At 40.2% G+C, this 25,022-nt stretch overlaps 1 protein-coding gene across 1 annotated transcript; it reads right to left on the bottom strand.

The window, feature by feature from the left end:
- Positions 1-24,801, bottom strand: cds2 (CDP-diacylglycerol synthase (phosphatidate cytidylyltransferase) 2). Its single transcript, XM_028578496.1, has 13 exons — positions 24,578-24,801; positions 18,149-18,291; positions 16,648-16,744; positions 16,097-16,194; positions 15,358-15,497; positions 11,140-11,198; positions 6,935-7,017; positions 6,152-6,239; positions 4,924-4,992; positions 2,532-2,684; positions 1,166-1,285; positions 513-616; positions 1-142 (listed from the first exon to the last, which is right to left on the bottom strand). The coding sequence occupies exons 1-13, from the start codon at positions 24,647-24,649 to the stop codon at positions 7-9; spliced, it is 1,362 nt and encodes a 453-aa protein (XP_028434297.1). The 5' UTR covers positions 24,650-24,801; the 3' UTR covers positions 1-6.
- Between the last annotated feature and the right edge of the window lie 221 nt (positions 24,802-25,022).

The raw sequence follows: 25,022 nt of genomic DNA, 5'->3' as shown, positions 1-25,022 counted from the left end.
GGGGCTCTAGGCGGCGGCCTCCTGGAGCGCCGGCAGCAGGCCCTTCTCTGTCAGGTGAGCCTTCAGCGAGTTGAAGATGTGGAGCTGCTGATCGACGCGGAGGGCCAGGAGCTGCTGGATCACCTTGCCGGGGTTGGGGCCCCTGAGAGGAGGGAGTACATCGTCGTACGTCGTCAGAGGTCTAAAGTTCTAAAGTCAACTCAACAGAACGGACCTTTGATGGAATCCCTGAGGCTAGCTTAGCTACCCTGAAATACCTGGGACCAAGCCCCCAGGAAGTGCGCCGGGGCTTTGAAGCCAAATTTGACATAACGGCCAAACTTGTCGATGACATGGGGCCCAAAAAGACTTGTTCCCATCGACTTAAACGGCGAAGGGAGACGCTTGTAAATCGGTGGATACTAGCTGCCGCTACGGTGCGTCTAGATTTCTAGGATAACTTTAAACTGTTAACTGACATATTCAACACATTAACCTATTCAAGTGTCATCATTTTATAAGGAGGCATTTACCTGATGAAGCTAGCAATGTAGACGTTAACAAATGTGGCCATGAGGTACTGGCAGTCGAATCGGTCCATGATGCCACCATGGCCCGGGATGGTGTTGGCAAAATCCTGAAAGGACAAAGGACAGTACGTGTGCTCGGACTGCTCCTCAGAACATCATAAATAATTAGAGCAAAGTCGACAGACGTTCACAGTTTGTTTTACATGTAATTAAGCACAACACGCAGCTTACTGAAATCTAAGACTTTCTACAGGTGACCTGACAGACATGAGCAGTAGAGCTGGGATGTATATGCTATGAGACATTTCTAAAAGTGAATTGTTTTCTAAAAAAAAATCATCATCATCACATGTGAGTCATAGTCAGTCTGACATTTATTTCATAAATAACATTGATTTTCTGCTTTCGGACAGAAAATGGATATTATGAAGTTGCTGTCAACCATACCATATGAACAGAAAATATTGAGGTGAATCACTGGTATAAAAAAATTATTTAAAAAAAAAATATATCATTACTAGGGATTTTTTTTTACGCACACACGATTTTAAATTTATTTTTTAATTTTTTTAAAACCTAATGAGCAGATAGATTATGCAAACATGAACAAGAAAATAAGCCCTGTGAGCAGACTGACAGGTGTCCGTCATCCCTACCTTGATCTTAAAGGCTCTTTTGAAGCCGCTGGCAAAGAAGCCGCCAAAAGGTCCCATGATGGAGGCGAAGGAGGAGAGAGCGATGCTGTGGATCTGGAACGGATAGAGACGCACTGTGGTCTGTGGAGACGAGAAGTGTGTTAGAGCAAAAACAGACACCAGCAATTATCCACCATCAACCAGCGTTTAAACATGGAACGGCCTAGAAAAATGGGTCACTCCACATTGTTTTACCCATTTCCCACCCCTTCCCTTCTTTAGTTGTGCATTTCTTAATGGATTTTGGAAATGTCCATAATGTGAGCTGAAACTACCAGCTAGTTCCGGACATAAATAAAAAAAAAAAAATACATTACATATTCGTTGCTGAGCAAAACGGGTCCGACTAGGAAACAAACTAAACGCCGAAGGGCGGAACATTACATATTACAGTATATCTAGCTACATCTTTACAGAGATGCTGTATTACATCAGTTAGGCAGTGTCCACCTACGAATTGTTGAAAAGGATGCTGCACAAATACATTATGCTATCAATAACTTATACAACATACTAGCTTTTGCAATATAGCTTATATTTCATTCTTTAATATTCACATTAGTTTGTGTGTGACTTGTGGAGCCGTAATGCAAAGAGCCTAAAGCACACTAAACTAAAGCAGGTATCTTTCATAGGGGGTCCTCAGAGTTCCTGCACATTATTGTTAATCTTTTGAAAGTTTTTCATTACAGAAAAAATACTTAACTAATAATTACATCTATAATGTGAGACAGGTGTGTCGCAGGGGGAAAAGTCAAGTTGCAAAGAAACTCCTGCACACTGTCTAACTAGTTTCTTTGAAACTTTTGAAATTCTTTTCAAATATGAAAATGTCTTAACAGGAATCCAACTAATTATTAGAAAAATCAGCCTAGTTGCGAAAAAAAAAAAACACATAGATGATAGGCTTACTGGCCTATCCAGTAGGTAAGGTAGTCAAAAGGGTAGCCATCCACAGATACAGTTCATCCTAAGGATTCACTGTGCCACATAAAAACATGATTTATAAAATCATACCAAAAGTTATTTTAATAACTTAGCAATTTAATTTTAGACACGATTGTTGCTTTTAAACAAATGTTAACCTAATGCTTTATTGTCTGCATCCTACTGTACAACTGTATGTAAATGTGTAACATTTTCCCTGTTTATGTGCTTTAGCAATACTGTATGCCAAAATGGTCATGCTAATAAAGCCTCATTGAATTGGAGAGAGAGAGAGAGAGAGAGAGAAAAAGAGAGAGAGAGAGAGAGAGAGAGAGAGAGAGAGAGAGAGAGAGAGAGAGAGAGAGAGAGAGAGAGAAGGAGGAGTGCAGGCGAGTCTCACCCATCCAGTGACAGACTCCAGGACGCTGGGCAGCGCGTAGTCCTGGAGCTGGAAAAGCTCCGACGGCTCACATTCCACCTGGAAACTATTGGAGTTGGTGTTGAATTCCACCGGGCACACAAAGTAGGGGCAGCCGGCCATCACGTAGGAGAGCTGGGAGGACAAGAGGTTTCGGTTACTCTACACCAATGGCCTGCTAGCTTTTATTTCAAGGTGCTCGAAGTGATGTCACGTGTTTTTTTTAGGCTACAACATTTTTTGTCACATACAGCAAACATCTCCTCACTATCCGCTAGCTGCCTGTCCCCTGAACACACTGTAGAAAAAAGCCAATAACCAACAAGAAGGAGTTAGGGGTGGGGGTTGGGGGGTTTTGGCCGTTTTACCATCTTCACATTCTCTGCTCTATGTTCTTAGTTTAACGTGTGTGTTTTTATGTTTGCACTAGAGATGCACCGATTACATCTGATCAAGGCAGATTCCGATTTTCGACTTTCTTTGAGTTAGGCCGGCACCGATTTTAGCCGATTCCGATTACATTTTTTCTAACCACTTTACAGCACACACAAATATTTATTTTCTATCTTTTCTTTAATAGAACATTTTGCACAGAACATAGAACATTTTTTGAACAGATAATAGATCACTATAAAATAGAACTATATAAATTACTCCTGGTGTGGGAAACTCACACACATCTAAAGTGCAATGTTAGAACCATTTCCTTCTTTTCACATCCAATATCAAACTAAAAAAAATGTGATTGTGATTTTTGGTGTCATCCCTCCACGCCCTACTTTTTCCTTGCAGGTGTTGCATGTTGCAAACTTGTTATCTTCTGCACATACACACAGCTGTTTCAAATTAATTCACGAGGTTCCCTACATGTGCGAGGTACGCGCGACACACGGCGGAAAAGTTGAGAGAAAGGGGAAAAAAAAAAAAAAGAGACTGTGCTGTCGCGTCCGTGTGTGCGTCCTTGAAAACTGTAACTCGTATAACTTATGTTGTCAGTTAATGGTCGCGTTGACCGGCATGAAATCGGCATGTCAGACTGACCTGCCGGTCGCCGGTCATCGCCGAGCACGTGAAAACCGTCCAATTCTGGTCACCGGCCGGTCTATCGGTGAATCTCTAGTTTGCACCATAGAGTAGCACTTTTAATTGGTTGTATGTACTTACAAGGACAATACCGTCAATTCGGATTCAATAAAACAGCCACAATAAATTGTCTCTATCTAAATTATTACCTCCGCCGAGAGGTTTTGTTTTTCGGCTCGGTTTGACTGTTTGTTTGTTGGTTTGTCTGTCAGCAGGATTACAGAAACAACTACTGGCCAGGTTTTCATATAAATTGGTGGAAGGGTGTAACACGGGACAAGGAAGAACCCATTTCATTTTGGAGCAGATACGAATCACAGGGGCAGATACACAAATTATTATTCAATTTCGTTAACCCTCCGAGGTCCAAGGGTAATTCTTGGATATCTTCTTGAATTCTCCTTTTAAGGGCGTTTACATATCCCCTGATCTGATGTGTTTCATATCAACATCTTCAGAAGAAACTCAGCTTTCTGTATAGTGAGGCCCAAAATTGTTCCAGAGCAATGTATAAAGAGAGAATTTGGCCCTAAAGCTGAACTATTTCTCAAATCTCTTGTGAAAACATACCTACACTTGTTTTGGGTCTTAACATGAGTTTACAATAGTCTTGGGTTCACAAAAGTAGCTTAATATATGAATAAAATAGTAAATAAATGTCTAAAATGAAACTTTGTAATATCACTTTTTGAGTGTTGTCAAACATCATTTGGACTCGCCGGTGCGTCTTTTGTCCTCAGTGATAGGGCATTTGTGCTGCATTCATGTGAATAAAGGAGTTCCCGACTGGGAAAAATTCACACTGCATTAACCATGTGAGATAGGGCATATCTTGGCGGAGGTCTGCGCTCTGAGTGCCCTTCTACATCTTTCTGAGATCTTGAGGGAAATGAACACATCTTAATAACTAACTGAGATTAGCTGTTAACGGTAACACAGACTTATATATCTATCTCAGCCTGTTGCTTTTTCTTTACTCTCATTTTAATGTGTGTGCAACTGTGGCCAGTGTGTATGTCTGCAGGCAAGACAAATGTATTGGCTACAGGTGTAGCTAACTTTTATATTAGAGTCAAGAATCAAAGCCTAATGTTTATTAAGTGTAGCTTTGAACAATCTCTTTGTAAACAGCCTAGTGTAGTAGATTCAACTTTTCAACCAAATGGGTCCGTCTTAACGAAAAGAAAATATACCTCAAACTTGTTAAAAAGGTCAAGGCTATAGTGGGGCTCAAAACAGACAAAATGTGGAATTCGCTATAAAAAGGCATGAGCCAAAAATCCCATCCTACCATGATGCCAAACACAATGGTGGAGAAGAGTCCACCGATGAATCCCTCCCATGTCTTCTTAGGTGACAGCTGCAGAGGACACAGTCAAGGTGTGGATACCAGGTTAATATATCACCATGTCGCACGCAATGTCTTATGTGATCATCACATAAGTCAATACCCAGAGCTCTTAAACATGGATTATGTTTGACCTGCCCTGGCAGTACAACAACACACAAGTACACAATCAACTTCAAATATCGGGTAGTACTAGAGGTTGATTAGTGAAAAACAGTGTGCACATCAGGTGCTTGCATTACAAGGTTTCTACAGGTTTCACCAAGTCAAATTTAAGACTTTTTAAGACCATTTTGAATTGAAATTTAAGACCTATATCATGACATCAAAAACAAAGTCAGATGTCAGAGTGCCTGATTTCCTCATTGGCATTATAGGACTATAATAAAGGCCCTGACACACCAACCTGACGGCCGACCCCTTAGGAAGAAAGGCAGTTGGACTGATCAGTCTCACCGAGTTGGTCCAAAAAGTGCCTCGGAACACACCGAAGCGACGCCGACTTGAGCGTACGTTCTGCGCGTGCGCGAGACGTAAGACTCCTCCATAACGGCAGGCGGCGCTAATCTGTATTGTCGCCCAAAAAATGAAAATAGGCAGCTGATTGGACAAACGCGTCACATGGGTCTGGGTGCTCCCAACCGAGCATAATGGCAGCTCATTCAGAATACGATCTCATATTTTACGAAGATAGCGTTTCTGAAAACACTATCATGCAGTTGCTGAATCTGTCTTCATTTCAGATCGACAAAGGTCCAATTTTGAAAGCCGTTCGTCATGCTAACATAAGTGCACTGATTCGCTAGTCAAGGGCTGGAAGTCCATTCAGATTGGTCATTGAGTCCGACTGCCCGCCCTCCAACCCAGCGACGGCCCCTCCGACGGACGACAGCACGGAACACACCAAACAGACTTGAGTCACTGACCTCGCCAGATTATCGGGTTGGTGTGTCAGGCAATTAGTTACATGTTGGTCTCATTTGTAGTCGTAATACAGTGAATGTTACCTGGGCGTAGAAAAATTAAGACCAGTTTAAAATTATTTAAGACCTGGAACAGAATACTTTTAAGACTTTTTAAGGGCTCAAATTTTTATGTCAAAATCTTAGACTTTTTAAGACCCTGAATTAATGGTTTCTAAAAGCTAAGAACAACAGTGATATAAACCAACCTTGATGAGAGGGGTGCGGCCGAAGAAGAAACCAAACATGTAGGCCATAATGTCGTTACAGATCACGCAGGAAATTGGCACAATGAACCTGTTCAGACGAGAAGAGTTTACAAGAGACTAGGTGAAAACTAGGTGAAAATATGTTTTATAAAACACGTATAGGGCTGGGTACCGAATTTACTTTTTAGGCACCGATTGAATTGCCTCTAAAAAGGTATCAAGTATTGAAAAATGCCTCGTCGTTCAATACCCAATTTCAATACCCGAGGAGTAAATCTCATCAGCGTCAGTGAGCCAATAAGCACGCAGCATGCTTCTACCAAGATCTAATATTGCTGATTGGCTGATTCACGTTACATGTCGTACAGGAACGCAGGAAAAACTCTACGTTGCGCACAGAGATGGGGCTCACGCAGTAAGATTTGAAAAATAAATAAAAAGATTTGTGCAGTAATGTTGTCATTTCTTTTTGTTTTATAAAGTTGGTATCGAAAAAAAAAAAAAAGTATGGTTTAGCAACCGGTATCAAAGTCATGGTTTTGGTATCGGTACCGGCATCGAATATTTGGTGAACGATAACCAGCCCTACATGTGTGGGAAGGTCATTAGAAACAGTGATTCATTTTAACAAGCTAATTCTCCTACAAATCAACATACTAAATTAACATAATTGGATTTCAAAGTCATTTTCTATTCTGGAGTAGACACCAGAGAGAAGAAGCCATTTTACTGCTAGAATATACATATTATACAGTATATGTAAAGGAAATAAAGTTTACTTACCAGATCATCCCCTCAAACAGGTTGTGAATAATAAGGTGAGACTGAGTGACCACAATCAGCAGAGTGACATGGGTCCAACCAAACTGTGGACACAAAACAACATTAGCCAACAGTGTTAGGCAAGTTACTTCCAAAATGTAATACATTATTGATTACTAGTTACTGTCATTTGAGAATAATTAGTTATATTGCAATATTACTGTCTCTGAATTGTAATGCTACTTTTGCGTTACTTTCACCAAAATAAAATCGGAAGTATGACTTGGCAGGTAGCTTGTGAATTTCACCACGGGATCAACAAAGTCTCATCTTTATCCACTATATACATCATAATTTATTTATATTATTTTGTATTATTATATATTATTGTATTAATCTGAATCTGAAAAGTAACTAATGCTATGAAATAAATAGTTAAGTAAATCGTACAATAGGCCTACTTGACTCTGAATTGTGGTGGACTAGAAGTAGCCTAATAAGTAGGAGAAAATGAAAATACTCAATTAAAAGCACCTAACAATTGAATCAAAGTAGCCTACGGTATAGTTACTTTGCACCGCTGATAAAATGTAATGATATTACGTGTAGCAAGACTAAACATTAAATCCCGACACGTTATCAGTCAGTTGCTCAGGCACATTGCTGTCGGCACTGACAGGACACACATGTCCCTAGCCTACTGTCTCTGGTTCTGGCTCAGACCAAGGGAACAGTGACGGGACAGCTCCCTTCAACACAGCATAAAAAAACTCCAGAAAATAATGTCCATGTCCAAATGTATCCGTCTCCGCAGTCGTTTCAACCATCGAATACAGCAACAGGAAATACCACTCGCCGACTTTTCTGTGCCGAAATGTTTGGAATGTTGGTGAATTGTTAAAAAAACAAAACGCCACTAAATGTCGGGTTAAAATGCGTTGTAACTTGCGTTACGGAGATTGTAACGTCTATAATATTACCAACATTTTATTAGTAATGCATTATATTACTGTGTTACAGTACACTACAGTATTTGTGTTACTTTTGTAATGCATTACTCCCATCACTGTTAGACAAGTATGTTTACACAAGGATAAGTTGAAATTTGCCTGAAATTAAACCCTTACTATTAATGATTGTGAGTCTTAATTCTAAATATTTCTTGACACACCAGACATACACTACTGGTCAAAAGTTTTACAAGTAGAAATTTTAACAGTTCAAGTCCAATGAATAGCTTGAAATGGTACAAAGGTAAGTGGTGAACTGCCTGAGGTTAAAAAAAAAAAAAGTAAGGTTACCCAAAACTGAAAAATAATGTACATTTCAGAATTTTACAAAAAGGCCTTTTTCAGGGAACAAGAAATGGGTTAACAACGTAAAGCTGTTCTGCAGCAATGGAGGTTGATCAAGCTTTGAAAGTTGGTGCTACCAATTCCCACAGGTGTTCCAACTTGTCTGGATTACTTACAACCCCCTCTGTTTGTATAAAAGTATTGTTGGAACACACTGTGGTACTGTACCCTCGTGAGCATTATTTGAATAGTATTGTACTGCAGAAAGTAGTGTGTTCCCATAAAAATGGCGGGAAAAAGGCAATTAACAATGGAAGAGAGACAGACCATCATAACGCTTAAGGAACACGCCGACTTATTGGGAATTTAGCTTATTCACCGTAACCCCCAGAGTTAGACAAGTCGATACATACCCTTCTCATCTCCATGCATGCTGTAATGCTGTCTGACGGCTCCAGCGGCATCAGGCCAGCACAGGAGATGCAGGTGAATGGTTCCAGCAATACTACTGCTCCGTATTGGCGTTATTTATAGGTGGAAGAATATAGTACTTGGGCGGAGTGATATGCTCGCAGCAAGCCTGTCTGAGAATATAGTTCCCGGTTTGTTTACTGTAAGAAGATGGCTGTGTCTCATGTTACGTTGTTTTTTGTACACGCTGTGATTATACAAATCACAACATGTAAATAGGAACATGTTGGTGTTATTTTGTCACTTTTGTCACAATTCGGAGCAGTAGGCTTGTTGGAACCATTCACCTGCAGGATCTGTGCTGGGCTAAGCTAATGCTGGAACAGTCAGACAGCGTTACAGCATGCACGGAGATGAGAAGGGTATGTATCGACTTGTCTTACTCTGGGGGTTACGGTGAATAAGCTAAATTCCCAATAAGTTGGCGTGTTCCTTTAAGAATGGTGGTCTTTCCAGAATAAGAAAAAGAGGCTTGCCTGGGCCATGAAACACTGCCAATGGACAATTGAAGACTGGAAGAAGGGGTTATGGACTGATGAATCAAAATTTGAAATCTTCGGTTCATCACGCAGGATTTTTGTATGCCGTCGAGTAGGCGAAAGGATTGTTCCTCAGTGTGTGACATCAACTGTCAAACATGGAGGAGGAAGCGTGATGGTCTGGGGTTGTTTTGCTGGATCCAGGGTCAGTGATTTGTACAGAGTGAAAGGCACCCTGAACCAAAATGGCTACCACAGCATTTTGCAGCACCATGCAGTACCCTCTGGTATGTGCCTAGTTGGTCAGGGGTTCATCCTAACAGCAAGATAATGACCCAAAACATAAGTCCAAGTTATGCCAGAACTACCTTGGCAAAAAAGAACAAGATGGTAAGCTTAAAAACATGGAGTGGCCAGCACTGTCACCCCATTGAGCCGGTTTGGGATGAACTGGACAGAAAAGTGAAAGCAAAGCAACCTACAAGTGCCACACATTTATGGGAACTTCTGCAACAGAGTTGGGAAGAACTTTCTGAAGAATATTTGATTTCTATTGTAGAAAGAATGCCACGAGTGTGTTCAGCCGTTATATCTGTCAAAGGGGGCTACTTTGATGAGTCAAAAATTTAGAATACATTTTGTTTTATAAATTGATTCCATGATTTCTTTTTTAACTTGAATAATTTATTTGTGCTATTCTTTAATTTCAGAGTACAATAAGACATTGAACTGCATGAAGTTTAATAAAAACCTGGAAAAATTGGGGTGTTCTAAAACTTTTGACCAGTAGTGTATATTAAGAACAAATTATTATTTTTTTGATGATATTTGATGATACACCACGCAGAGATTACTGTGATCAGTGATGGGTTTTAGCTAAAACGTGACCAGATATTAGTTCTATGAAATCCACAATGTGACTGAAAGATGTGGGTGGAGGAAGTGTCTCCTCTTTGACATTAAGAACTAGCTGTGCTCCATTACAGACAGCAACATATTGCGGGCGTACTGTATGTGTAGCTGTAAAACTGCCTGTGCTGTGCAAACACTCAACAGGATTAATAGTTTAGTACATTCTACTGACACAAGAGCAAAGGTTGTCTTTCAGTATGTGAACAAAAACACTTTTTTTCTCTCTGGCTAGAACGTGAACCTAAAGCCCTGTTAGCCAATCAGAAGCCTGGAAAAAAAAAAAAGAAGCAGAAAAGCCATCTGGCTGCAATGGCTCATTGATCGTTCCACAGCACATTCAGACATCTCCGTTCCTCAATATAGTGAAAACGTTAACTGTAGCCTACATTTATGTGAAAACATTGGTTACACTTTACTCGAAGGTAGCTACATAAGAGTGACATGACACGGTCATGAATGTGTCATAAACATTATAAACAAGTCATAAACATTTATGACATAACACTTCTTTTAGTAAGTGTCATTAGGTTTTTGTCATGACAAGTTAGGGTGGGGGTTAGAGTTCATGTGTCATGACAGTGTCATGTCACTCTTATGTCAATACCTTCAAGTAAAGTGTTACCAAAACATGTTAAAAAAATAAATAAAAGTCTGTTTAGCAAGGTCAGAACTAGCATTATTTTGGTCACGTCCACCATAGCACCGTTCTTTAAAAAAAAGATTTTTCACTTTTCACTGACCTGGGACCTAAAACGCAGTTGACGTGTGGACCAAAGGCTAAAACGCCTAGAAACAGCTATGTTTATAAAAAATTACCTGTTTAGGTGTGGGGTAGGCTTTAGTCACTTGGATGCCTGTTGAGTTACCAAGCGACTATTTTACCGTACCATTGATTTTCTTTTCAACACAACCAACGCAACACAGTTGGAATGAGTGTGTGCCAGATATTTTCAAATCCCCGGCCCACTTCTCCATACACTGGAGGGCCCGTACTTTAGCTGGCCTCATCAATAAGCCAGTAGCCTTGAGGATGGAGGCCATGGTGGGGGGGGAGCATGATGCCACTTACCATGTAGAACTGAAGACGGTAGTGCTTCTTCACCAAACTCAGCACAAACATGCAGAAACCTGCAACAACATGACAATGTGCTGTGTGAAATACTTAACAGGGATATGATCAGGGCTGTGAAGAAGAGGGAGATTAATGAGGTCAGAATCCTGGCCATCTATGGTCAAACTCAACTACATTTAGCTTGACCTATTTCAGACAAAGCCCAGAGTTAATGTGCAGTGAGTAGGTGAGGATGAAAGAATGAATGGAGACTTTATTTTAAACATGTAAAACAAAGGACAAAAAAAACAAACAATATTAAACACAGAATATTCATTTAACATGTACGAAAAGGAATAAGAAAGAAGCAGAAGCTTATTAAATCCTACCCCTTTTCCACTACTATATAATAATCATCATGAACGGCTTCATATCTATATCATATATCTTTAACACATTCTTTACAATTCCCTACATAAGTATATACTTACACACAGACATAGAAAATAAATATTGTTAATAAAGAAATAATCTGTTAGAACACCTGGTCACGATTCCTCCTCTCTGTACCTTGTGAAAACCATACTTTTGTATTGCTTTTTTTGAACTGGGTCATGCTTGGGACTAGAGTAGAGCCCTGCAAGCCCATCGGGCCGGGCTCGGCCCGTTTTGTTTCTTTTTTTTACAGATTGGGCTCGGGTCGGACTCAGGCTTATTTTAGCTTCTCTCCTCATTGTGCCGATCTTAGTAGCGTGTGACGTGTGTGTGTTTGCGTGTATAGCAGAATAGCAGAGACAGCGCGCATCAGAGAGCACGCGTCAGAGAGAGCTTAAAGTCATTGATGTTGGTCTAGGCTCGGGCCGGGTTCGGGCTGAAAAAATTGCAGGCGTTGTCGGGCTGGGGTCGGGTAGGGCTTGAACACCGCGGGCCAGGGCCGGGTTAGGGCTGGAGGTTTTGGCCCCTGCAGGGCTCTAGACTAGAGCCCGACCGATAAAGGATTTTTGAGGCCGATACAAATATTTGGTGATTTAAAAATCCGCTATTCCGATATATATTTAAAAAAATAAATCCAGAAACACGTAACAAAACAGATTTTTTAGTTATTTGAAGTTATTTATGAGTCCTCACTAAAATAATATGATAATGCAGTTTAAAAATGTTTGTTTTATTGTCACAACAGAACAGAGGAACGTCAAAATATATTAAAAGTTCTGATAAATAAAATGTACAAAAATACAAACGTAAGATATGACACTTAAAGTCCTTTGAAAAAAACACAATTAAAAAATAAAAAATAAATCAAAGAGTGTTGATAACAGGGACGTTGTATAGCACCCTCTGGTGGACAAACTATGTAACGGCAACACTCAAAACATTGTTGAAGGGTGTTTTTTAAATTAGTCATTTATCAGAATCATTTATTTGTCATAAATTATTCTGATGAATGAATATTTTAAAAAATGATCGGCCATTATAAATGCCAATACCGATAGTTCGGGAAATGCCTAATATCGGCCGATAATATGGGTCGATAATATCGGCCCGCCGATATATCGGTCGGGCTCTACTTGGGACACTGCTTTATTGATGCCCTCAATCTTTCACTCCACATATAGAAATATAAAAAGGCTTTAACCTTGTACAGACGCAAAGATGATTTAAAATGGATCGCTGGAGCTTTTTGTACCGTGTAGGCTAAAGGCTAAAGGTGAGGAGAGAATGATGCACAGCAGCAGTGGTGGAAGAAGTATTCACATCCTTTACTCTTCAGTAAAAGTACTAATACCACACAGTAAAAAATACTCTGTTGCAAGTTGAAGTCCTGCATTGAAAATGTCACTTAAGTAAAAGTATGTAAATATCAGTACAATATTTCTCTCTGAAATGTAGCGGAGTAGAAGTAGAAAGTGGCATGAAAAGAAAAGACTAAAGTCAAGTACAAGTATGTCAAATTTGTAGGGCTGCAACAACAAATCGATAAAATCAATAAAATTCGATTAGTTGGCAACGAATTTAATTATCGATTCGTTGTGTCGCGCAACTATTAGGCCACCTAGTCGCGGAGATAAAAAAAAATTGAGTTGAGTGCGGAGCGGAGCAGCTCGGAGCGAAAGAAAAGAAAAAAAGAGCAGAGCGGGGGTATAGGAAATACGGAGAGAGACCGGAGAGACCCGTAACGTTGTTCTGAAACACTCGGCGGAGGCAGAGAAATCAGTACGACCCAAGTCATCCAAGGTGTGGCAGCATTTCACACTAAATAAATGAAAAACGTGTTAATTGCAAGATAAGCAAAAGCGACACGGCATGGCACGGGCACACCACGGTGATGAGTCAGCACCTAAAACGTAAACATGTTGGAGTCCTTGATGAGGAGGAAGGGAGTTCAACAGCAGGGTAAAGTCACTACACTATCCTACTTCTGTTCCGGTCTGAGTGAGGAACGTACCGTCCCTCCAGTAGCTCTTCTGGTGCTGCTGTTTACTCGTTATCCAGCTGACTAGCATGACAAGCTAGCGTTAGCTCGGTAATAACTAATAAAGCAGGGGTGGTATAGTTTGCAAGACTAAAGACACGGTTTTATTCACTCGCCTTTTTTGGCCCATTCATTTTTCAATCTGTTATGTATATATTATGTGCTTTTTCCCATATCGGTTATTGTTGACAAATATAATAGTGTGTGGTGTATAAATGAACTTAACTTGCACTTACTACAATGATGGTAATAATTTAATGAATAAGTGTTTGTGTGTGTGTGTGTGTCTGTCTGTATCTGCTATTTGGGTTACTTACCTTTACACAACTATTAACTAAAACAATAAGTATGCATGTATTGAGTTGATGTAAATTAATGCTTTTTTTTTTATCCGCTTCATCGATTAATCGAAAAAATAATCGACAGATTAATCGATTATTAAAATAATCGTTAGTTGCAGCCCTACAAATTTGTGCTGTCAGTACAGTACTGGAGTAAACCTACTTGGTTACATTCAACCACTGCACAGCAGAGAATGTGTGAGTCATTTCATTTCACACAAGTGATTTTACTGGGAAGTCAAACCAGACATACTGTAGACCCGGGGGAAGTTGGCTGCTTCAAAAGTTTTACATTGACATTTTCATTCTTTTCCAGGTTAGATGCAAAGTCTACAGCATCTTAAAATATATGTCATGACAAAAACACTGCAGATTTGAGCATTTTCTGGCACCCCCGCCACATCCTGTTTGGTGTCAGCCAGCAGCTACATTAGAACTGAATTACTAACCGACGACCTGCAGAACAGGAAGTGGTACTTCTCCAGTTTGCATGGGGCCTGAAATAACCATCTTTGGAAGTATGTGACGCCATCAACCTAATAAATAAATAAAAAATCCTAGAACCATATTACAAAAGTGAATCATCAGATTAAAGTCTTTTTTTGTTAAAGCAACTTCCTATAATGAATAGAACTCGTCAGTTGCGTTAACATAAATGCTCGGGCTGCACGATTCAAAAAAATGTCACGATTCAATATCGATTTTCAATTCAATTCAATTTTATTTATAGTATCAAATCATAACATAGGTTATCTTTTCAGGCTCAACATTAGATTCAAAATTGATTTTCGATTCAAAAATGATTCACGATTAAAAAAAAATGATTCACAGTATGTAAATGTAGTTACTTTTCCCATGTGATTGCAGTAGACCTACAATTTAAAAAAGAAAATACTATGAATCAATTTTGAATCGGTAGAGCTTGAATCGCGATTCGAATGTGAATCGATTTTTTTGCACACCCCTAATAATTCCAGAACAATACTAATAATATTAGTGTAGCCTAAACTTTACTGTGCAGAAAAGCTGGGTTTAAACAGAATGAATAGACCACAGATATAAATACGTAGACACCGCCTTCGGTTTGTGAGCTGCGTCGCCGCCATTTTGGGGGACGGACATCTGACACGCTTGGCCACAATGACTCGTAGAAAGACACAGACTTTTGTGCTGCTTTTGAACGTTCATGTGAAAGAAATGCCAAGCTAAGTAACATATTAAACATTTTATATCATAAAAGGTAATGTTAATACTTCTTTTGTTTTTGGAAAAGAAGGAAAAGAAGATCGCAACGCTTCTAGATTCGCAATGCATGAAAAAAAAATGCAATCGGCACCCATGTATCGCGAAAGAATCTAATCGGGACAGAAGCATATCGTCCCAGCGCTACTTTATTCCCAGTTGGGGTCTCAGTGTTTGTACCTGTGAGATAGAGGGCGAAGGAGATAATTCGGTGGTATTTGCTGAGGATGCGGAGCGGCTCCTCCCTTTGCACCAGTGCGAAGAAGGAATCTGTCACAGTCTCACCATAGAAGAAGTAGTTCACACACAGCAGGAAGTACCTGTGGGGGTGGAGCAAATGTACAAGTCTCACATCTTTAGAACAGCAGCTCATCAGACTCAGCATTCACTATGCCAGCAGAAAAAAACAGCGAGGCCATGTGAAGAAACTTCACTGACTCACTTCCCTGCATGGCAGGAGTTCGAAGGCCAAATGTTTTTAGTCCAAATCGCTAACTGTACATGGAATACAGTTTAAAGTTTAGACTGTTCAGGCTTATGGCATAGTGAATGTCAGGATCTGCTATCTATCACACTAAAACTGTACACCACTATTGCTAAAATCAAAACAGCACCGATGATTCACAATTATTTTTGCCATTTTTGCTTTATTGGCTTAATAATCTACAACCTACTCAAAATGTAATCAGGTCAGAAAACAAACCTCGGGAAGTCTGCAACAAAATAAAACATGAGACAAAACAATAAGAAAAGAGCATGCAAGGATATTTGCACAACACCTAAATTATTGTAATTATTATAAAATGTGTGATAGTGTGTGTGTGTGTGTGTGTGTGTGTGTGTGTGTGTGTGTGTGTGTGTGTGTGTGTGTGTGTGTGTGTGTGTGTGTGTGTGTGTGTGTGTGTGTGTGTGTCCTCACCAGCTCAACGTCCTGAACCAGGGCAGGTGGTAGGAGTGGTACACACTGTAGCCAATGGTGATGATTTCCTGGAAGCACTTGATCTGAACACAGAGGACCTGCACAGAGAAATATTGTACAGATTCAGTGTGTGTTGCGCGCGTGTGTGTGTGTGTGTGTGTGTGTGTGTGTGTGTGTGTGTGTGTGTGTATATAAATATGTCCCATGTCCTGGTGTCCTAGTGACACAAAATGGCTGACAGGCCTATTTCCAGGGAATTCCCAGATGACAGGAGCCTGGATCCCATTAATCCATATGAGATTACGTTTTCAACTGAACGTGCTGCACAGAGAAATGACTGAACGGACCCTAGTACACTGTAAGTCATTGAGAAAATGAGCTGTGCCTGCACCATAAATATGACTTATGGAAACATATGAGAGACCACGGCTTATTAGATCCTTTACGTTTTAAACTAGGAATTTTGTTAATCGTTACACTGTGTTCCACTCTACTGAAGCAGCGCAGTGTCCAAGCTTTTGCACAGCACCATCAGCGTGGTTTGTACTCACAATCATCATAAGCACCATGGGGCCCAGGTAGATGATGAGGAAGAAGAAGGAGATCATGGCTAGTGTGAGGATGCCTCGGACCCACCAGTTCTTCCATCTGAAGGACGGACACACACAAGTTCAAAATTCTTTTAAAACCAAGCAAAACAGATTCATAAAAAAATACCCTTTTGGCTATTTTTTTTTTTTTAAATCCACTATTATAAAAGGTTAAGGCGCAGCACCCGAGCCGTTTTGGGCAGCACATAAGCAGTTGAATAGAACTAAAGGCTTTTTTTCAGATCTAATGATTGTAGTCGGTCCCCAGTGGACTTTTTAGCAAGTTTTGTCTTCAAGCTTTTTGAGTGATTATCATCTGCTCTGGCTTTTCCAACGTTTTAGACACAGATATGGTGATAATAACTGTCCGATGTGAAAGAGACGCAAAACTACCACAAAAAAGGGACAAGAAAAGACTACAAGCAGACTCCAAATGACCACAAAGACCCAAAACAACCCCAAAGAAAAAAGAAAAATGACCAAAAAGAGACACAACATGACTAAAAAGAGACACAGAAACCCACAAAGAGACAAAATCCCACAAAGAGAAAAAACTTTATGGGGAATTGATCTTAATGCCTTAATTAAAAATAATTGGAAAAATCCAACCTTTAAGGACACCAATTTTCTTTGTGAATGAATAATGTATCGTAAATAAATAAATGTTCTTCCTTAAAATACAGGGGGCATAAGTAAGTACACCCCTATGTTAAATTCCCATAGAGGCAGGCAGATTTTAAAGGCCAGTTATTTCATGGTTCCAGGATACTATGCATCCTGATAAAGTTCCCTGATGGCGATTCATCCGGCTACTTTATTATATTCATTTATGACTGTTTCCAGCCGAGTAGGAAGCGGAGAGTCATCTTCAGTGTTTGACAAATATGAACTGCCAATGTTGTGAAAGTAACAGGGCTATGTCATATGAGGAAATCACACTTTTGTCATTTTATAGTTTGAAATTTCCTAGAACGCTAGGGCTGGGCGATACGGAGAAAAATCAAATATCACAATATTTTTGACCAAATACTTTGATATTGATATTGTGGCGATCGATAGAAAAAACCCCGACCCGAATCAGTGCAGGTAACAAGGAGAAGCTGCAGCTACGTACTACAAGCGTCCCCTGAGCTAAAACAGCAGTGCTCGGGGCAAGTTTTAGAGTGCCTTTGTGCCTCTTAACAGACACAAAATGCAATTAATATGTCTGTGCCACATGAACAGGGCCCTTACGTGTCAACAAGATGCATTTTCAACTAAGACATTGTTTAAATTCACCTCTGTGTTACCTGCACTGATTTGGGTCGGGGTTTTTTCTATCAAAAGTACTCGCGTAGCTATAGCGATCAAGATTAACGTAAAAATTGGCCGGAATTCTCCTTTAAGATCTCTACTGTAAAGACCTTTTATTACTACAGACAAAAATCAGCAATGTGGTTTTGTTCTTCAACAGTGATGGTACCTTGAAGAGAGTCCAGACAGAGCCTTGTTTAGAACCTCGGGGGTGTCATCAGCCGGGACCGGCACCTCTGGGACGCCTGAGTCCACCTTGGACTCGCCATCTGACGCCCCATCCTTTTCCACCTTCAGCTCACTGTCTGAACCCTGACAGAAAAAAACAGAGGAGAAATAAGACACTGACAGTTAGCAAAGATATGGTATTGTAGCGATACAAAAAAAAAAAAAAATAATATATTTATATTCAAAAGCGGTTATAGTCGTGCAACAGAAAACTCAGATTGGACAGATAGTCTAGCTAGCTGTCTGGATTTACCCTGCAGAGATCTGAGGAGCAGTTAACCATAGTCCTCACAAATCCAACACAAAGGAAGCGGAAGGTAACGGATATCCGGCCTAAATGAGTGAAATTGGGAGGAATTTCCGTCGCCAACGGTGCAATCCCGGAAGTGGGACATCGGAGATATATAGACACACTACCCCCCACCAGGACTAAGCCACTGAGAATCATTTTTTAATGTATGTCAAGAAGTTTTTAATACTACAGTTACAGTGGGGCAGCTCGGTTACAAACTTGATGACGTAGTCATATTTTCAAATCTCCAGTTTTTAGCACTGACTGAATGTGTGGCCCTATGGAATCTGGGTTTAGCTTTTTTAAAATTCGAAAATTTGCAATTCCATCCATGATTATGTTGTCACAGAAGCTATTAGGCTCTACATTAATGCTGCCATCAGTCTGTGACTGGCCTCAGACGGGCTTGCATCGGAAAAAAAGACACTTGCCACCGGGCTAAACAACTTTTCTGGGGGAAACCCTGACTATGGCCCAAATGTTTGTTTTTTTCTTCTTTTTTCCTGTTAGAAACTATCCAAGAATATGACATCTGACTGTATTTTACATTTTTCCTGCAGCACAGGGCCTGTGCACAGCTCTTTATTTCAGTCAGAGTGTAAACTGTCAAATACTCATTACATGGTGACTGCCATGGGGATGGCCTCAAACTAAATCACATGATATGGTATCTAGGTTAGATGGCTCTTGGTATTTTTTGCCCTTTATAGGACAACACACACAACACATCCTGCACCATTTCCCCCCCTTCACTTCTCCGCCGTAACTGAGAAATTTCCTCAAATTAAATTTTTCCTCAATTTTCTGTCTGAACAAACGGTCATCCGACTTCCTGACCTGGATACAGTTAATTTATCAGTTTATCATTATACTATGTGAGCAGTAATCTTACACTATAGGCATTTTATCAAGGTGCTTTAATCAATATTTCCTTCTATATTTCAGTCTGTAATAATCAGCTTTGCAAGTAATGGTGTTAAATTATTGTGATTTCAATATTGACCAAAATAAATCGTGATTATGATTTTTTTTCCCCATAATCGAGCAGCCCTAATGCACACTGCTCAATTCAAGGCTTGGCAGACCTGCCGTGCCTGGTCAGTTTGCTGTGATTGGATAGCCCACTCGCTGTTAGGTTGAGCAAATGGTCAATCCGATGTCACACAAGTCCATGGGGAAAAAGGTCTAATTTGCAAAAGTTATTGAAAACACCTGTGTGGGTGAACCAAAGATGTGGTGTGATGCCTTGAAGGCCCTGCTGGTGTACCACTTAAGTCACAATATTCTGTGTTCTGTGAATGTATATGTGACCGAACAAACGGCGGCAGGCTCCATCATATCAGGGTGGACACGCAGCGTTAAGAAACCAGCAGCAGGACTGCCGGTGCAGAAGTAGGCTATGTGTGGGCGACTAAATGCTGCACCAAATCATCTCCATCCATATTGTTGATTTCCCAGAACCATCTGTTCACTGAGCCCTGTTTAAAACACACTGATCTCCATGGTAACAACAATCAAAGGATGGATGTCATCAGATGGTGGCAGTTACAGCTCGTTTGATGAAAACAAGGAGGTTTCTTCAGGTCAGTATGTCCTTTCACGTTTTAAAACCCCAACAGACTCTCTGCTGCTGACCAAATTAGGCTCAGAGTTCTCACCTCACATTCACACTGCAGATGGTCGGCTTGCTGTTTTGTGACTGTGTGAAAAGTTAAGCTTAGATAGAGACTCAGCCAAAGGCGGGAGTCTGGCACAACCACCTCCGATTGGCCAACACCACGTTTCTGTTAAAGGTAATTGTTTGTCCTCTGTCACTAACAGACAAATTCACAAAATCTCACTTGAAGCACTAAAATTTATTTAAAAAAATAAATAAAAAATGTTTAGGGGGGATGAGATGAAATTTAGAGGGTCTTGAGCCCCCCTAAAAAGGGTCTAAAATCACCCATGGTATTAATAATGAAAGGTTACAACGGAAATATGTCATAATGTGAGAAGGACCTCAATAAAACAAGAAATGTTTTGTCTTGGGAATAATTCCCTGCCGTACTGATTCCGTTGGCTCTTTAGAGAGATTGTATCTTTATATATCTTTTTATCCCATTTTAACAGCTGCAACAGTCAGTTTGTTACAGCGCCCCTTAGCTAAAGACGGACTGCCCCTTCTCTCGGCAACAACTTAGCAAAAAAAAAAAAAATTAAATAAAACTGTACATTTTCCAATATTTGTAAAATGTCCTTTACTTTGCTCAAATCATATGAAGCACTCTTCCAAAATGCACTGTCAATAGTTCAACGCGCCAAGTGAATGCAGAAGCAGGCACAAGAAGACACACACCTACAGACCCATTCTCCGCCTGCTGGTTTCTATGGAGACAATTTCCGTCACTCAGGATGCTTGAGTTAAAAATAGCCGCTCATTTCACAAAAAGACTCCTCCCCTTCACCAGGCTTTCTGGTAGTCAGCGTCAACACTGAGTGTCTCCAGATTGTTGTTGTCGTTTTTTTTTTATCTCCAATTCAATAGAAAAAGGCCCTCTTTAGTGGGATTTTAGAGGTTTTCAGCCATCTAAAGCCAGAGGAGTGTGTGTGTGTGTGTGTGGGGGGGGTCCTTCAGAAATAAAGCAAAAAGGAAAAGAGGAAGTTGGAGATTGAGGTTTTTCAGATTGTATTGTGTAGTTTATTAGGCTCAAATATTGAAGAGCAAACTTCTTGAAAATGTTTGAAATAGCTACAGACTTTTGAGACTTTCTGACGTTGCCCGAAAGAGCACACAAGGTCTATAATTAGAAACACACACCACCAGATAATGCACCACGCACATAACCAGAAATGGTGTTGCAGCTGAATTTTGGGGCATCTTATATGTTTACATAGTTTGATCACAGTGTGACTCATTCAGGTAAATATGTAAACTGAATTTCACTTTCCTCCTATTAGTGCAAAGCACCATAAAAGTACCTTACCTAAACTAATGTCCTACCCATTTCATAAACAATGTAATTTTCTCTAGAGTTGTTGTTGTTCTTAAGCTTATCCAGATAAAAAGGTCATAACAGGGCCAGAGTAGATTGAACTTTCACTTCCCCGCCCCACCTTTTACTTGATCAGGTTGTTGCTGGAAGGTGATTCACCACAATCAGCTGCATGTCCTGCAGTAATAATCGTTGTCTTGTGGATGATTGTCGAGCGATATTGCTTGTGGTCGTCTTAAAATGCATGACAATTTACTATTTGCCGGAATTTCATCATCGGACACTTGTGGCACACAATTTGCATGGTTTCCACATCTGCACTTGCATGTCGCCCAGTTTACCCCACACTAAATTAATCCTAGGGCTGGGTACTGATATAGGTACACTAGGTACGGTTTACTTTATAGGCACCGACCGAATTTGCCGAAAGTATCGAGTATCGAAAAAAATGCCTTGTCATTAGTGCTGGGCGATAGGGAGAAAAATCAGATATCACGATATTCTTGACCAAATATCTCGATATCTGTATATTGTAGGGTTGACAATTGGTGCTTTAACAAATTATCTTCACACTTAGATTTTATTTTAATAATCATCAGTAATGTGGACATAATGTCTAAGTGGGGAAAAGGGAAATAATAAACAGCTAGAACAGTCTGGTAAGTTCAGAAAATGACATCACTTTACTGTAATGCAGCCTTTAAAACCAGGAAGGTTTTAGGAAGACACCACCTATGTCATATCACGATATTACGTTATCCAAAATCTAGTCTCATATCAGGATATTGATATTGATATTGCCCAGCCCTACTCGTCATTCAATACCAAATTTCAATACCTAAGGAGTAAATCTTATCTCAGCGTATGTGAGCCAATAAGCACGCAGCATCTTGGTATGCTTCTACCAAGATCTAATAATGCTGCTGATTTGCTGTCTAAGTTTACACGTCATAGAGGCAGGCAGGAAAAACTATACGTCAAGCACAGAGAGACGGGTGCTCACGTGGTAGGAACTGAAAAATGAATAAAAAGATTTGTGCCATAACGTAATATTTTTTTGGTTTTATATGATTGGTTGCAAAAAAAGTATTGTTTAGGAACCGGTCAAAGTTACGGTATTGGTATCGCTACCGAAAACATTTAACGATACCCAGCCCTAATTAATCCTAGTTCTGCTCTAACCTTTATACTAGGTGGAGGGGTGGGTCAGTGTCAAGGTAACCTGGTGTTCTTTTTAGCCAGGATGTTGTCTCCACGCAGGATTTAGCTGGCCAGATTTAGCTTAAACCATGGTATTAATTTTACATGTAAAAACTGCTTTTGATTGCATGTAGGGTGCGGATGCCTGCATTTTGAGCTTTATTTTACAAACTACTACTGACTAAAATTACTAGATGGATTTGTTTCTATATTGGTAGATAGATAGCCTACTAGCCTGGGAAAACCCTGACAAACTTCCAGCAAATTTGAGATCTGCTCTGCAAGTCAGTCTGGCCAAGAGCCCATTCAAGCCCATTAACATTTTTTCCAAATCGAGGCATCAATCACAACCGTTGAGCTTTATACGATGACGATAGCGCAGCGACGGCGAGCAGCTTTTAGTTTATATTCAACAAGGCGGCCACCGAAGCACAGCAGCCTGTTGATGCCGCTGTCGCTGCTACGTCACCCCGATCATTGCTCCGATTGGTTGAAGGACTATCCAATTGCGCCCAGGGGCATTTGAGCGGCGTCCGTTTTTGACGCCCCTTTGGAAATGGGCCGTGAATGAAGCTTGCCCAGACCCCCTCTCAGTTACAACTGATATGGGCCTGGTGTCAACCAGGCTAATAGCCTACTACAAATTGAATAAACTTGACCATATTGAGAATATAAATGATGTTTTCAGTGTCTGTGCCTTTTGTTTAAATGATAACAGAGAGACAGACAAAAATCTGTTTGACAGTCAACACCTCTTTACGATTAGGAATAAATAACCTGACAACACTTCAGATTAGTACCACAAAGTCAGTTAGTAAGTACTGCTCACAGCCAAAAGACATACAAGAATAAATAACAGAAAGAAAAAAAGTCATAACACTTTGTGGGCTGAGTAATTCCCCGGATATGCCCTATGTGGTTTCAAGTATGGATGTAGCTAATGCCTCGGCTACTTTCCCCATCTGCTTTTAGCTGTTCTTCAATTATCTGTAATGATGTCCTCTTGTCCTTGATAGATCCCCACATCCATCACACCACGCCCCTTTGTTGACTCCGATTATTCACTAAAAGAACTTCGACACACCGATTAAGCCTTTCTTTTCCCTTTCAGTGTGAATACAACACGAGTAATTATAATGCATTGCTAGACAGCAGAATGTCTGAAGCAGTTGTTATTATCGTTGTAGCGGTCAGGCCAGCTAAGCTATGTTATATACACTGGCAGGGATGATGTCTACGAGCCCTGGCCGTTTAGCAGTCGTGCAGTAAGCGAGCTAACGTTAACATTACAGTAAACAGCTGCCTTTAGCTAACGTTGTTAGAAAAACATTATTTTAGAACAACTGGACAGCGTTCACCACTTTTCGCTTGAGCTTTTTTTTTAAAGGCTTCTGTACATCTCAGACCATGTACGGTATGTGGCTAGCGCCAAAACGTCTCCCCCACGCATCAGTCAAATTGTTTACATAAAATAAAAACAGCGGTTCAAATATAACGAGGTTTTTTCTAGCTATACAATAACGTACACAATACGTTGGCATAGCTAGCTACATGATAAAGAAAGCAGAGTTTTTTACATTTTAACTTGGGCATTTGGGTTGTCTGTTGTTTTCACGACTAACGCACACACAGGAAGACGTTAGCATCAACCAATCAAGTCTAGCTAGCTACATTTTGAGTAGTTTGGCGGATGACTTGTATAACGTTACCCATTTCAGTGGCTTTTAATAGCTTTTAAGTAACAATTGTAATGTTGCTACGTAAGCGACGGGGCACAGACGAAAACCAACGTCAAAATGCCGGATTTTAATCGATATTGACATTACTCTTCCTCTAGCTACACACGAGCCACAGGATAATACATTAGGACTATCAACTAGCTAGCTAGCCTGGCTAACGTTACCTTGTCCTCTGACGGCTGCTGCTGTAACGTTGGGTCGGTGTCTTTGGCTCCACGGTGCCTTAGCTCTGTCATCTTAGCAGATCGTAGCCTAACGACTACGGCGAAGGTCCTGTGTCTCCGAGACACTGATTTGTTATTTGACAGATCTAGCGTGTAGCTAGATTTTGCAAGGCAACACTTTTCACTCGATAAACCCAAACGGTGTCAAGTCCGCAGGAATGAAACATAAAAACAACTTCCGGTTTTCAAAATAATGTCCCTTTTGATGGCATTTAAGCGTAACAATCATGGTTGTATACCTTTCTTTTATTTATTTTTTATTTTTTTACAGTTTATGATGGTAGGCAACAATTATTTTATTACACAAAAAACAGTACATAAACAGTTTTTTTTTTAAAACTGTATCCCAGACTTTTCTCCAAAAGCAGATGACACCAGGGGTGAG

Source organism: Perca flavescens, chromosome 5, assembly GCF_004354835.1.
Source record: "Perca flavescens isolate YP-PL-M2 chromosome 5, PFLA_1.0, whole genome shotgun sequence".
Classification (NCBI taxonomy): Eukaryota; Metazoa; Chordata; class Actinopteri; order Perciformes; family Percidae; genus Perca; species Perca flavescens.
Note: the sequence above shows the minus strand (reverse complement) of the source record. Positions and strands in the feature narration are given on the sequence as shown.